Here is a 15186-nt window from a genome sequence, read left to right on the forward strand (position 1 = left end):
TTAAAAAATACAATAAAAATGGGTGACACGTAAAAATAAATGTAGGAATAACCCCAAAATAAAGGAGGCTACTATAATTAAAAAATAATACATGTAAATGAATACTATAATTAGGTAATAAATTAAAAAAAAATACATTAAGACCACGGTTATAGTTTCGCTTTGCACTATATATATATTGACGTCAACAGTGAATACTCATTTTCTTTGTTACACGTGTCTTTCTCTTCTAAGTTTTCTCTCTCGCTACCACTGTTACCATCATCGATCAGGTACAACACTCTTGGATCTTTTGATTTTCTTTCTCATTTTCTCACTTCTTCGTTCTTTACTGTTAGGGTTGCATTGTGCTACGCGCGTTGAACTTTTGATTTCATTTTCTCAATTGTCTTCGTTCTTTACTGTTAGTTAGGGTTCAATTGCATTGTACGTGCGTTGATCATTTGATTTTCTCACTTGTCTTCGTTCTTTACACTTAATCACGTTACTTTGATTCTTAGTAAATTTATTTTTTTTTTATAATTTTACTCTTAAAAATTTTTACTTATCATGAAATATTTGTAAAATGACTAGAATCACATTACTTTAATTCTACAAACATATTTTGAAGATGATAACGGAAATAACGGATAGTGTGCCCTCCTGAGAAAACTGTAAAATATGAAGATGATAAGTCTAAAAGTCCTATTACTCTAATGGAGGATTGGAAAGGAGGCTTCCATTGTTAATCTAGGAAGAATTGATTAAAAATTTGTAATATATATACTTCATATATGTCTTAGCAATATATGAACAGATTATTAAAATGCTTTGATATATATTGCATGGTGTTTTTTTTTTCTAGTCAAGATTCAATAGAGATGTCAAATCTTGAAAAATAAAAAGAACAAAATAGAATGTAAACAAATAAAAAGATATGGAATTTTTTTTACATAAAGTAATTATATAAAATAAAATATAATTCACAAGACATAAAATTTGTATGGCATTGTTGTTGAAATAATAAATGAAAATGACATTACTTCATCATAAAAATATGGGTTTTTTAAACTAAAATATCTCTATAGTGCATAGAAATAAAGAAAAATTGTAAAAACTTTCAATCGATTGGGTAACACAACCAATCGATTGAATTGGGCAAATCCATATTGTTTTGATGACTTCAATCGATTGGGTAACACAACCAATCGTTATCCAATCGATTGAATTGTGAGACCTCAAGTTATTTTGAAGCATTCAATAGTATAAGCAATCGATTGAATTTTAAAAAACCCACATTTTAGTCATCGTTCAATCGATTGGGTAATATGACCAATCGATTGTTTTTTGTGAAAATCATGGTGCCTTGCAATTTTTAATCGATTGTTTTGTGAAGTCCAATCGATTGAGTTATGGAAACCTGAAATTCAATCGATTGTTTTGATAATCCAATCGATTGATTTTAAAAAAAACACGATTTCACAGCCCTGGGCAAACGTCACGGATCAAATATAAACTTTTAATCGATTGGAATGGCCAAAAAGTTTATTACGATCAATGGAAGATCTAATTCGTTATTGTTTTTTACTTTGATTGTTAATAAACATAATAGATGAATGATAAAATAATAATTTATAAAATAAAAAATAGTTTTTATAATTAAATAAAATATATGAAATTAATTTGTAATTAAAATTAGAAAAGGACTATTTAGTAATTATTAAAAAAAACTTAAAAAATATATTTTGTTATGAAACTATTTAATAGTCCAAACGTTGTGGGACCATCAAATCCTTAACCTAGTTACTTTAGTCTAGTTTTCTAGTCTTAGCTATAAAGTTTAGATTAAAATTATGCAAAAATAAAGAGCGGTGATTGAAGTCAAAACCATATTTTATGATGACGACGTTGAGAAACAGAATTATAGAAGTTGATTAGAACCAAATACAAAAATATAATTAGATTATAAAATCCGTTATAAACTTATAATCAACTGTCTACACAATGTAATAATTAGACTCAAGAATTTAATCCAAAATTTAAATTTGTGTTATAATTAGATTATAATCAAGTAACATTCAAATCATATTGCAAAATTCGTTTATAATCAAATTTGCATAAAATAATAATCTTGAGAATTTAAATCAAAGATTAAATTTATGTTATAATTAGATTATAATATGAAGATTCTCTAGAGAAGGCAGTTGAATAAAAAAATAAATCCCGCTAGAAAGTCAATGGAGTATCTTTACAATATGTATAATGAACGTTTATTTGGTCTAATATGAGTTTAAAAAATAAACATTCAGGATAAAACATTACTAATTTCTCAAACATAATACACCCATACTATCCAGAGTAATCATCTGGATACCAAAGATAATAAACATATGATATTCTACTGAATCGAACATCCCTAAATCCCCATTGTACACATTGTACATATACTCCATTAGCTCCCTATATTTCCTCTAAAAGAATACAATAATAATAATAATAGCAACTTAAAATAATGTAGTAGAATTTTCACTGTAATCATACTTGATTACAAACACTAAAACAAGTAAAATTACTCTTCACACACCTAAATTATACATAATTTAAAACACTTTTAAGTTCTCACTTAACTTAGAGAAAGGAGGAATACATGAACTCCGCATGAATTCACACCTCTAAAACACCACTAAACTCAAACCAAGATTAACAACCTCTAAATGCTAACCCAACTTAGAAAAAAAAATCCGATAAACATTAACCTAGTTCGTATTTTAAAACAAACAGTCAACAATATGTGAATATGATTTTTATTGAATTCTACCTTTTTTTTGTTACCCTTATGACTTTTTTTTTATATATATTTTCACTCTCAAGAATCGATCAAATTAACAATACCTCATGGTTTGATATAAAATGTATTAAAAAAAAGGACTTCCTATAAGAGGACATATATATTAGTACTCAACTTTTACCATTATATTCCTTAAAAAAGATGACAGCGTTTTTTGAGTGCTGAACTTCATGGTGAAGAATGGTGGTCGCTTTAGGTGAGCAAGATCAATTGCATCATTTTAGAGCAAACAAAAACATCTTCCATAGTTGGTTTGTCTACTGCACAATCTTGTACACACAACACAATAGAAATGAGTTGATGTAAATATGCATGGAACACACATTAGTAAGCACAAATGTGTTAGGACTCCCAACATACCTTATAAACACTTAAACAGGACCAAAATCACCCTCTCCCACCTTATTAATGGATGAGAAATTGTTTGAGGCTGCAATGTTGCTTTCAAAACTGAATACTTTCACCTCATTACTTCTCCTTTCTTCTAGTTTGATGTTTTCTGTTTTGTTTGGATTCACTCCATTGGGTTCAGTAAATGATATCTTTTTGTCCAATTTTCCATCCACTATTATTGATATGAAAAGTATGATAATAACATGTAATTAGAGAATACAGTAAATGATAACACTATGTTTTAAATTATTAATTATGTTGGAACTTGGAAGTTGAAACTACCTTGTGATTTATCTTTTCTCCTTGAGACACAACATAAGCAGAGGATAAAACATGTTATTGCAAATGCTGCTCCAACCCCAACCATAAGCCATATCCACCATTTGTTTGCTGACAAATACAAACAAGTCCATAAAACAATTGCCATTCTTTGCATACATTTTCATCTTACCTAAATGAAATGCTAAATTTTCATACTTAACAGAACAAGGACTCTGCAGGGTTTGAAGTTTGAACCTGATCATACCTTTGTGTTCATCATTTCCTCTGCATTCAGTATGGTTCTGTTGTGTGCAAGAAAAACTTCTGATGTAGTTGCTGTATCCAGTTTGTTTATCATAGTATGTTGTCCACAGCATCACACCTCCATAGTTAGGTGACTTCGTTATGGCTGGTAGATCTGTTACCAACACATTAACTGGAACATAGCCATTGCTTGCAGCTTCACGAGACGCCGGCAATCCCAAAAGGACTTTCCCATTTTTCACAGATTTAGTCCATTGATTCCAAGAGTTCAACAAATTGTTGACATCACCATCTTCATATTCACAACCAGGATTGTTGTAGAACTGGATCCAAACATAGTCAAAAACCTCTGTGGAAAGTGCAATGCCAAGTTCAGCATCAGGAAATGGACACTGAGGTGCTGCACTTAGGTAAACCTTTCTTGCCGGCGTGCTATGCGACTCGAGGTAGCGCGCGAGCTCCTCCCAGTGTTGTGGTGGCGAAATCTCAATGTCAAAGTCAATTCCATCTAACACAGCATCCCCTAACGGACGCGACGAGGGAGATGACTTGCCACCCAAGAAACCGTTCCACAAGTAATCAGAAACATTCTTGGCATCATCAGAGGAAGCTAGGCTGTAATTCCCATCTGCTCCTCCAATTGAGAGCAACACTTTGATCCCTTGCATTTGGCAATTCTTTATGTCTGTGCTCAATGTTTTGCAACCATCGGTAAGAGGGTCACAGTGACTTGCAAGATTAATGGTAGGTACTGTTCCATTTCCAAAATTGTTCAGGAAGGCTAAGATCACATAGGAGTATTTTCCTGTTGCACATGTTTCTGTTAGGGTACCTTCTCCATCATTTTGACCCCAGTAAATGGCAATATCATTGTTTGAATCTGCTACAGAGTTTTCAAGCAGTAGAAGGAATAACAAGGAAGAGTGAAGAATTCTTTTAATCATCTTGTTTCTGTTTTATCAACACAATATCTTCTAATCCACATTACTAATAAGGTAATAAACTTTATAGTATCGTTGGATTTTGAATGATACATCATTGAACCAATCGTCATGTTTTATATATCTTTTGAGGCCGGCAATAAAATTCATAAAATAAGAACATGAGTGTCAACTGCCAAGTAGTATTTAAGTTAGGTGGAAACTCAGGTACAGTCGACTTTACGTGAAGTTGATACTTGAGAATCGTTAGATTATTTGACTGATTTGACTAAATTTTTATCTAACAGCTCTTAGATATCAACTTCACGTGAACTCGACTTCACCTGAGTTTTCACTCTTAAGTTAATGTTAAAATATTAGTAAAAGTGGATTAGAACGATGATTGGTTGATTCTTGCTGGCATCTAAAACTATGTTTTGCTAAAGTGACAGAAAATTTTGCCTAAAAGGGTATATAATTCAGAGAATAATATTGCATAACGTGAGGGAAATAAATTAAGAATAAAGAGCAGGTAAAGTAACTCGAATTTTTCAGACTTTGAAACTTTAAATAACTGAATATATATCCATCACTTCTGACTTTATCTATTTGAGGGATTCAATTCAATCAAATTCAAATAATGAATGAATGAATATGCAATGAGCCCCACACTTGGCAGCCTCAACTGGACACGAAACTTTGGCAATGCCAAATGCCTCACTCTTGTCACTGAATATTCTTCTCCTTTTAGCTTTCTCTGCCAGCAACCAAACAATTATTATATTCGTTTCTATCTGAAAGAATATATTATAAGTGGGTAGGGAATACAAGGCAAAGTAGATAAATTCATTCAGATAATATCTATCTGAAATTAAAGTTAATTTTTATTTTTTTAACCAATAATTTTTAATAAATAACATAGATAACAAATTAACAGACTGTATACCACATTGTCCTCGTCTATCAAGTATAGACATTCGCTGAATTTTTGTGTTTAAATATCGAACTCATTTCAAACATTTATTAACACTCGTCCGATTGTGTCTAACAGTGTTTTAATAAAAAAAAATTAACAATTAACGCCTAAACACACTTAAATACTATACCTGTTAATATGTCCAACCTTATTCTTAATATATATTCTTAAAATTAATTTAGTTATATTTTAATATTAATAAAATATTAAAACATCAGTGTGATTTATTTAAAATATATTCTATATTTTTATATATATGCGTGTCATATATCTTATAAGATTTTAAAATTCATATATTAACGTAAATTCCGTGTTGGTATCAGTGTCCGTGTTCATAAATAGTCATAAACTAGTATTAAACTCCAAAAACTAAAAATAAAATAAAATAAAATTCACAACTTTATGCACTAAATTCTTGTCCGTATGTACTTGTTTCCTTGCAACTCATCAGGTGGCGGCACAAAAAATTTGTGTGTTTGACTTAGAAAGCGAATAAAGAGAGGCACGTATCTAAGCAATGAAGAATCTCAGCAGCAACTTTAGGATCCTCAAATACACCTGGCACTTACTTGTTCATTCTCTCATTCATTCTTTTCTTCCTTTTTTGCGAAATTATTGTAGATTCTCTCTACTGAGTAGTGACCATTTCCATCTCTCTTTCTCTGTTACGTTTTGCATTATATTTTCCCTTCTTGATTTTCCATTTTTCTTGTTATCAAGCAAACACCTATTTTTAGCTTTCTATAACCAAGCCAGCCATTTCTTTTTCTCTCTCTCTTTCTTTCTTTGTGGCTTTCGGTTCTCTTTCTTATTCTGGATTTTTGGAGGAGCTTCTTTCATGCATGCATGCACGCTGGTTCTTGTTACAACTTGATCTTGCTTTTGCTCTTTTCAATAATCACGTTATCTCTTTAGATTCCCGGGGACAAAAGAAAAAAGAATGCTTGAGAGGATGTTCAAGAAGAAAGTCTATTCAAAATGGTAAACAAATTCGACAATCGTTCTGTGCTTAATCTTTCTGCTACCGTTTAATTTGCCCCTGATTATGGTGCTAATCTGGATTAATTATATTTTGGCAACAGCAAAGCTTATGCGAGATTAACAAGGACGAGATTAGAGACCATACGGAAGAAGAGGAACGCAGTTGAGAAGTTTCTTAAGAAGGACATTGTAGACCTTCTTAGCAGCAACCTTGACTACAATGCATATGGAAGGGTAATTAAGTCATTCTCATCATTCATCATCATAATAATACATTGTTATTAATTCATGATTAATGATTAATTCCTATTTGATTTGAATATCTGCAAATGGAACAGGCTGAGGGGCTTTTGGTGGAGCAGAATATGTCATCTTGCTATGAACTAATTGAAAAATACATTGAATGCATTTTGGATCATGCTAAAGAACTTTATGATCAGGGGTATGTTCTGTTTCATTTACTAATTTCTACTACATTATTTGCAACATTTGGAGAAATTCTTATAATAAACTCGCCCTATGTTACATAGCCGATCCCAAACCCGGAAAAATAAAGAGGGTTGTTAGGCCTGTGATAGCGACTCAATGATATATTTGGATCCATGTAGGGTTGTGTTAGACCTGCGACAGGCAACTTAAAATTTTGTGGCATCCCATGCATGGATAAAATGCAATGACATCTTTGATCCTTGTTAAGTATGTAGCTAAGTAAGGGAAATTCTTAAATGAATGCTTTTATTTATTAACAGAGATTGCCCTGAGGAATGCAAGGAAGCTATACCTTCATTGATATATGCTGCAGCAAGGTTTTCTGATCTGCCAGAACTGCGCGACCTCAGAACTTTGTTTACAGCCAAATATGGTGCTTCCCTTGAACCATACCTAAGTAAAGAGGTAAGAAAGTAATTAATTATTGTTCACAACCATTGAGAATGTCTTAGTTTCTACCACTCACTTGAACATTTAATTTGATCAGTTTGTTAAAAAGTTGAGGAAAGATCCCCCTTCAAAGGAAATGAAGATTCAGTTATTGAGTGATTTAGCAGAAGAGTTCTCTATACGATTTGATAGCAAGGCTTTAGAACAAAAACTTCAATCACTACCACCACTTTCTGTGTCACATGAAGTAAGCAACTTAACATTCACTTTATTAATTACAACTATAAACTATTACATTGCTTGCTACCAATCTTACATAATATATACTAAGAACAAGTCACTAGTTTCAGGGAAAGGCAAAAGATGATGCAGGAAATAATGATACTGAGAAGAGTAATGATGGCAGCAAAATCTCTAATAATAAGGGTTCGGATGAAGATGGTAGCAACAAGAGGAGGACATTGTCCTTTAATGTTGTACCACCACCTTATTATGTGACAGAAAAAAACAATGCAGAAAACATCATGGTGTATAATAATAATAATAATAACAACACAGCAACAGCAGTAGCAACGAGTGAAAAGGATTCATCAAAGCCAAAACCAAGATCAATGAGGAGGATCAAGCCTAATCCGCCACCGTATGATAATGGGCAGAGCATGATAAGAAGAACGATATCGGATTCATGTGACACTAAAACAGAAACAACAACTACTTCAAATTCAGTGGGAAGATCAACTTCTTTGAGTTCTCATCCAAGGCTACCCGATTATGATGACATTTCTGCTCGTCTTGCAGCTCTTAGACGCGCACATAACCATTAGGATATACATTTTTTGATGCGTGTGTTAGACTTCACATACTAAATGCAACAAATTATGATGCTCAAATTATAGATGCAGGATTTAATGTTGATCTATTACTATTACTATTAGTGTATACTTTTCTTCCCCACAAATTATCAAGAACACGATATTATTCACAATACAAAATAATTTACGTTAACGATATATGACAAATTACCACAAAGTAATATTATACCCTCTAATAATATATTACAAAGTAATATGACTTTTTTTAATAAGAAATAATATAGGAAGCCAAATAAGGAAAAGTATTCTTTTTAAAAATGAATTATTTTTTTTTTAGAAGTCAATTCAAGACTCATATATTATAGGTACTTACATTTGTTTAGATAGATGAGTGAATTCACTACTCCATTGGTTTTATAGACTGGACAATGATACAGTAAATTATTGATGAATGCAATAATTAGAAAAACATTGTAGTAATTTAAAAGTTACAGTGAACTAATTAGAAGCATGACTGCATGAGTAGTGATGATTGGAATCAAGTGCGGGTATTCCTTCTGAAAAAACATACTCCATCAAAACCATTGGGCCGGTCCGTTACGGCCCAAAATGAGAATGGAGCGGCCCAAAGGATACCATCTTATGCGGAGGCAAGTTTGCGTGGTGGACCGGTGGTAGAAGAATGGAGATGGAGGAGGAGCACGTGATGAGCGAGGTCCACTTAGGATGCCCACCTGGTCTTTCAGATCCTCATATTTCAACATTCACCGTTGGTCTTGTTCCATTTCCTCAGCGCAAAGAATTATGTGTCTTAAAAATATAATTTAATTAATATATGTCTTAAAATTTTTTGCCCAAAACTTTAAGCCCATCTGCATTCATTAATCTCATTTCTTACTACTCGACTTATTTCCTTTAGTGCCAGGGTATCTCGGTGAATCAATTGTTCTGGAATGTTTTGATTCGCTTTTTTATTTATTTTATCTCTTTTTTTATTTATTTTTTTTAATAGGTATAAACTGTATCCTGTTATTGACCCTAAAACAAAAATAATGAGAGTAAATTTTTTTTGCTGAAGGATAGATTGGAGCGATTAAATTTTAATCTTAAAAAGCATTCTCCTGAGTATAACCCCATACTTTAGCATATACGTGAATGAGAGATTTTTTATCTCAGTGGGAGTACCCATTGTTTTGCCCGCGCTTCCTCCAAAAAAGTGTGAGATATATTTTTAAAATATGTAAAAAGTTATTTTGAAGAGTTACATCTCTTGATAGGGTTGTGACTTATTCAAAAGATTATATGGGTTAAAAGGTTGCAACTATTTGAATAGTTATGTCTGTTGAAAGGTTGTAACTATTTAAAAAGCTGTATTTATTGAGTACTTAGCTGCATGTTGCATGTACTCCGTCTCTATAAATTTCTCTCATTTTTATAATAATTCATCTCAACACTTTCTTTATGTGCAAAAAGAAAGAACAGAGAATATTATTCTATAAATTATCATTTAGTGTGAGGCTTAACTGTATAAGTACATAAACACGTTAAGTGTTCTTCATTGTATCATACAGAAAATTCGCCAGTAACCTATTTTACACACCATTGTATATTGGTGGGGGCGAATTAAGCTTAAAAGAAAATGTGTGTAACACACGCCTTGAAGAATTGCGCTATTTAATTTACTATCCCCTTTTGCACTGTAACTCAGTTGCTGCCTGGCTCCAGACGAAGAATCGAGTGGAGTTCCTGTTTTCCGTCTCTTCCTCCACTATTCGAATATATTATTGCTTTCGCTGCTTTAGCAGGTTTGCTTTTGGAAATTTATACCCATCGCATGGCCAATGTCATTGTAAGATACTTCGAAGCGGAAGAAACAACGGGAGGCCCAGAGATAGCAGGGAGCGAGACAGCACGACAGGAAATTACGGCAGTGAACCCGCACTCTCCCCCGGCAACTAGCGAGACTTCTTGGTATGCTAGTGCCCTGTGTTACCTAGATTACTTTTTTTATCAATAATAGGCTTACTATTGTAATTATTTTTTAGTGAGAGTACATAAAGAGTACATAGTAGATAAGGTGTAATAACTCAACAAATATTTTCTAAGAGAATTTTTCGTGTAATTATTTTTTTAGTGAGAGTACATAGTATATAAGATATAATAACTTAACAAATATTTTCTAAGGGAATTTTTCATTCTCTTCAATAATGAGAAGAACTTATTTTTCTCCCTCTCTTAATCCCTTTCGTTTCATCAAACCACCAACATCACACCTTGAGCAGCCTAGGACATTAGATTTTCTTCATGGCGCGGTGAACGTGAAGAGTAATCAAGCTGTGAATTAAATTAAAAAAATTGTAAATTGAGATCCAATCCAATTTTGTCATTTTCTTTCTATCTCTAATCTTTCTTTTGACATTTTCTTTTCCCATTCTTACCTCTTCCTTCAAACTCATCCAATAGAGTTTCATGAGAGGCTATTTCGCAAGATTAGCATGCTTACTGCTCCCTTTCTATCAACGACAGCAACATAATACCACCATTGATCACGGAGTGGAATAATGATATACTCAGTGACAAACAATTCCAGTTCAATTATCTCTAAAAAATATCAAGATTTGGAGATTTATCTTATTAGAGTTGATAAAAAATAAAAGTGTGCAACAACAATCTCATAATATGACTTTTTAATAATGTATTTTTTTAAAAATGATTTTTTGTCTAAATACTAATATTACTTTGCTTTTTTAAAAAAGGAGAAGTAAAAGACATCTTTTATTTTTGTCTATTAAAATTAAAAAAATACATTTTTAAAAAGTCAATTGAAATTAATCCTTATATTTGTTTAGATAGATGAGTGAATTCAATAATTCATTAGTTATAGATTGGACAATTATACACATATACTCGGGTGTACATCACACTCTAATTATTGATGAATGCAATAATTAGAAAAACATTGTAGTAATTTAGAAGTTAGAGTGACTAATTAAAAGCATGAGTAGTGATTAGAATCAAGTGCGGGTATTCCTTGAGAATAGGCATACTCCTTCAAAGTCATTGGGCCGGTCCGTTACGGCCCAAAATGAGAATGGATCGGCCCAAAAGACACCATCTTATGCGGAGGCAAGTTAGCGCGGTGGACTGGTTGTAGAAGAATGGAGATGGAGGAGGAGCACGTGATGAGCGAGGTCCACTTAGGATGCCCACCTGGTCTCTCAGATCCTCATATTTCAACATTCACCGTTCGTCTTGTTCCGTTTCCACAGCGCAAAGAAGAAGAATCAGTGGCATGTGAGAGTCTGCAATTTGATGAAGATGGTGACCTCCTTCTTCGTAGAAGCAGCACTGTGAGAATCAGAATCCGCCATAATATCACTTCTTCAATTCCCAATGTTGGTCTCCAGGTAAACACTAATTACTTTATAGTTAATACTAACTTCATTTTTATCCTTTTTCTTTTCTCTTGTTTTATAATTTATTGTTTTATTTTTCAGGTATGGAGAGCTGAATTGGTATTATCTGATTTCATATTGCATAAAGCATTATGTTCATCTGAATTCCGTGGAGTTGTTGCATTGGAACTTGGTGCTGGAACCGGTATTTTCACTAATTCTCTTCTTGACTTTCCCAATTAGGCTCCTTTTTTATATGATTTTGCAACTATAAACCCTGAATGAAAGCTATGACTACTTGAATCACTATCGTGGTTGATTATGTATGTGATGTTTTATGTTTATGATTTCAAGCTTTCAAATCCTTTTCCAGGTTTGGTGGGTTTATTACTTGCACGTGTTGCAAATGCAGTGTTCCTAACAGGTAATTTGCCTCCTTTTACTTTAGTGCCATCCATGCATGTATGTTGTTTATTTCCTTAATTTGGTTGAAATTGTTGTAATCTTAAGTTTGATTGTCTTGTGTAATTGCATCTTTCAGACCGGGGTAATGAAATTCTTGAAAACTGTGCAAAGAATGTTGAGCTTAATTTTGGATTATTGAATTATCAAGCTGCAATTCATGTACGAGAACTTGATTGGTTCAATTGCTGGCCTCCACAGCCAAGAATAGGAGAGGATCCTTGCACACCAAGGTAAAGTTTTTTATTTTAATGAATTAGTTTCCAGGCAACTATGAGTCTCTATGTTTTTCAATATTTTTCCTTTGGTTAAGGATACCTTGGATGAACATAACTAACTTAAGATAAATTACATATCAAATGCACATCACAGTCACTTTATGGCTTCCTCATGCAGTTATTCTTGGACGTCTGGCGAGATTGAAGATGCAGAGAATGCTACTTTGTTGGTGGCAGCTGATGTTATTTACAGTGATGACCTTACCGACGCATTCTTCAGCACCGTAGAGGGATTAATGTCAAAGGGCTCAAAAAAGGTTTATGTTCTCACTGCTTCTATATGCAAATTCTGTTTGATTGGCCCCATTTTTGAGTTTGAGGGATTTCACATGTCAAGGTTTTCAAATTGCTTGACTTGCTCCATCTATTATTTAGGTGTTATACTTGGCATTGGAAAAGCGCTACAACTTCAGTCTTTCTGAACTTGACATAGTTGCAAATGGATATTCACATTTTCGAAACTACTTCAAGAAGGAGGATGGTAAGCTCATAGTGGAATCCATATTTTTTTTAATGCACTTTAAGTTTTAAGCTGATGTAATTACTGAGTTTATGCAATGCTTAATGCACATGATTTATTGCAGAAAATGAAGAAGGCCTTGAATCTGTAAGCATGAGTAACTTTGTTGGGAAGCTGATAGACATGTCTCAAATTCCACAATATGTTAGAGAGTATGAAAGAGGACATGAAGTTGAGATTTGGCAGATCAAATATTGCGGACCAAAACATGAAGCCTCAGTTACCCGGGGTTAAAATTTTCAAGTAGAAAGAAATCTCTTACCATTGTTGTTTATGTATCTTAATGATTAACATCATCCAATTCATTTTTCCGATAGGAATGAATTTACTAAGCTAAAACAGTGAGTGGTGCATGGAAAGTACCAAGTCTGACAGCTAGTGACAACGATGCCATAATCTTAATCGGTCGTTGAGTTTTAACCAATTAAAGAAATGGTTTGAAAAAAGGCCAATTTGCCATAGGCATGTAAGCCAAGTTTCCATCATGATTCCGAATTTGTGATAGTCACCAACCACGTAGAAAGTAAAATCGCTTTTCTCAAAAGTTTTATTTTGCTCAAGATTAGTATATGTGAAGCATAGCGTTAGCATAATTCTTAGATTTTACAAAGAAACAAAGGAGAATTTTTTAGAATAAATAAGAAACAAGATTTTAAGGAAAGAAAGTAAATGTAGCCATATATTTACGAAATAAATAATACTGTACATAATTACTAGTAGTAAAAAATTTAAAATTGATGATTTTAACCTGTAGTTTAGGTATGAGATGTGAGTCCCATTTTACAAGGTCATTGTGTGAGTTCCGATTAATTATTAATTAATTAATTAATTAACGAGTAATCAGGAATTCGTATCCCCTAATCCAGTCAGCACTACTCCCCTAGTTTCCATATCATTCAAAACAAAAATTTAAAAACATACATTACTACTCTATAGTCAATGTATATTGTATATACTTCAACAAAACAAAAAGACTAGGAATGAGTAACGAGTAAGTTTGTTTCTCCGCCAAATCTTAATTGACTTTGATTTCTTGTCTCTACACTCAGCTATCTACTCTCTCCAGCTCATCACACTCACTCAAACTCAATTATTCATTCTCATACTCTCTCTCAGTCTCACCAACTCACATTTTCTTCCTTCTCCAAAATTCCCTTTTTCAAAAAGCAACTTTCTCTGTTCTGGATCCTTCATGATCCGAAGCAAGTAAAGGATCGAGCTTTGGATAATTGAGGAACATGGGTTGCAACCAATCCAAGATCGAGAACGAGGAGGCGGTGGCACGCTGCAAAGACCGCAAGCACTTCATGAAGGATGCCGTCTCCACCCGCAACGCCTTCGCCGCCGCACACTCCTCCTACGCCACCTCCCTCAAGAACGCCGGCGCCGCCCTCAGCGACTTTGCCCACGGCGAGGTCCAGAATCCCCACCTCACCGATCTCCCCCACGCCGGCGGGGCCGCTCCGGGAACCTCCTCAAGCCCAAGCCCAAGCCCATCATGGAGGAGGACGAGGAAGACAAGGTATTATCACACATCAAATACATTATTTATCAGTTAGCTAGTTACAATTGTTAGTTACCAGTTAGTTTTCTGTTATGTTGATCATTGCATTGTACTTTGTACCAATCTTATATATAAAACTGTTGTGTTCATAGAATATATCATCATTGTTCTTGATTATCTTCATATTCAATGTAAGGATTTGGAGAATGAAGGGTCTTTGAGGAGAAGAAGAAGCAAAAGGGGCGGAAGTAGTGGTGGTGCGGCGAATAGTAGAAGAGTGGAGGAGGAAGAAGAGGCTCCTCCTCCTGTGCCACCTCCATTGAAACAACATCACCAACAGCGAGAGGCAACAACTGAGAGGGACCATGTGATTCATCATCATACCATGTCACAGCCACAACAGCAGAGTGCTGCTTGGGAGTACTTCTTTCCATCCATGGAGAACATTGCAGGGACCACCTTGAATGAGGATGAAGAAGGGCATCACCACCACTTGGAGAAGGAGGAGGATATTCAAAGGAAGCTGTTTGAGGAGAAGCAAAGTAAGGTGGAGGCTGTTGCAGAAGAAGTTCTCAGGAATGAGAGGGATGAGGAGGAGGAGGAGGTTCCTGCGGTAACTGAAGAGCATGAGCCCGAGCCTGAGCCAGTGCCTCCCCCAGAGGAAGTGATGATGGAGACTCCAGTACAGAAAGGATTTATGGCTAAGCAGATGCC

The 15186-nt window shown here is 34.0% G+C and overlaps 4 protein-coding genes across 5 annotated transcripts in view; 3 read left to right on the forward strand and 1 right to left on the reverse strand.

Annotated features, from left to right (window-relative positions):
- Window positions 1-2824: 2824 nt before the first annotated feature.
- LOC107459528 (acidic endochitinase-like) lies at window positions 2825-4998 on the reverse strand. The gene is made up of 4 exons (XM_052252305.1): window positions 3747-4998; window positions 3503-3610; window positions 3188-3392; window positions 2825-3096 (listed from the first exon to the last, which is right to left on the reverse strand). The coding sequence occupies exons 1-3, from the start codon at window positions 4687-4689 to the stop codon at window positions 3199-3201; spliced, it is 1245 nt and encodes a 414-aa protein (XP_052108265.1). The 5' UTR covers window positions 4690-4998; the 3' UTR covers window positions 2825-3096; window positions 3188-3198.
- A 1208-nt stretch (window positions 4999-6206) lies between these two features.
- On the forward strand, window positions 6207-8467 carry LOC107459711 (uncharacterized). Of its 2 annotated transcripts, none has more exons than XM_016077940.3 (6): window positions 6207-6622; window positions 6724-6856; window positions 6961-7064; window positions 7372-7516; window positions 7599-7748; window positions 7846-8467. In XM_016077940.3, exons 1-6 carry the CDS (start codon window positions 6582-6584, stop codon window positions 8323-8325), a joined length of 1053 nt encoding a protein of 350 aa, XP_015933426.1. In that variant the 5' UTR covers window positions 6207-6581; the 3' UTR covers window positions 8326-8467. The 2 variants fall into 2 exon arrangements, with proteins under 2 accessions (XP_015933426.1, XP_015933427.1); XM_016077941.3 differs by having other exon boundaries at window positions 7852-8467.
- A 3003-nt stretch (window positions 8468-11470) lies between these two features.
- LOC107459712 (uncharacterized) lies at window positions 11471-13370 on the forward strand. Its single transcript, XM_016077942.3, has 7 exons — window positions 11471-11720; window positions 11811-11913; window positions 12082-12132; window positions 12250-12403; window positions 12567-12705; window positions 12824-12929; window positions 13033-13370. Exons 1-7 carry the CDS (start codon window positions 11472-11474, stop codon window positions 13200-13202), a joined length of 972 nt encoding a protein of 323 aa, XP_015933428.1. The 5' UTR covers window position 11471; the 3' UTR covers window positions 13203-13370.
- Window positions 13371-14449: 1079 nt separating this feature from the next.
- LOC107459714 (protein ROLLING AND ERECT LEAF 2-like) overlaps window positions 14450-15186 on the forward strand; it is a gene marked incomplete in the record, with an annotated part of 2920 nt that continues 2183 nt past the window's right edge. The window contains 2 exon segments of the mRNA XM_016077951.3: window positions 14450-14490; window positions 14669-15186. Coding sequence (XP_015933437.1) covers window positions 14467-14490; window positions 14669-15186 — 542 coding nt within the window.

The sequence above is a fragment of the Arachis duranensis genome, chromosome 7 (assembly GCF_000817695.3).
Source record: "Arachis duranensis cultivar V14167 chromosome 7, aradu.V14167.gnm2.J7QH, whole genome shotgun sequence".
Taxonomy (NCBI): Eukaryota; Viridiplantae; Streptophyta; class Magnoliopsida; order Fabales; family Fabaceae; genus Arachis; species Arachis duranensis.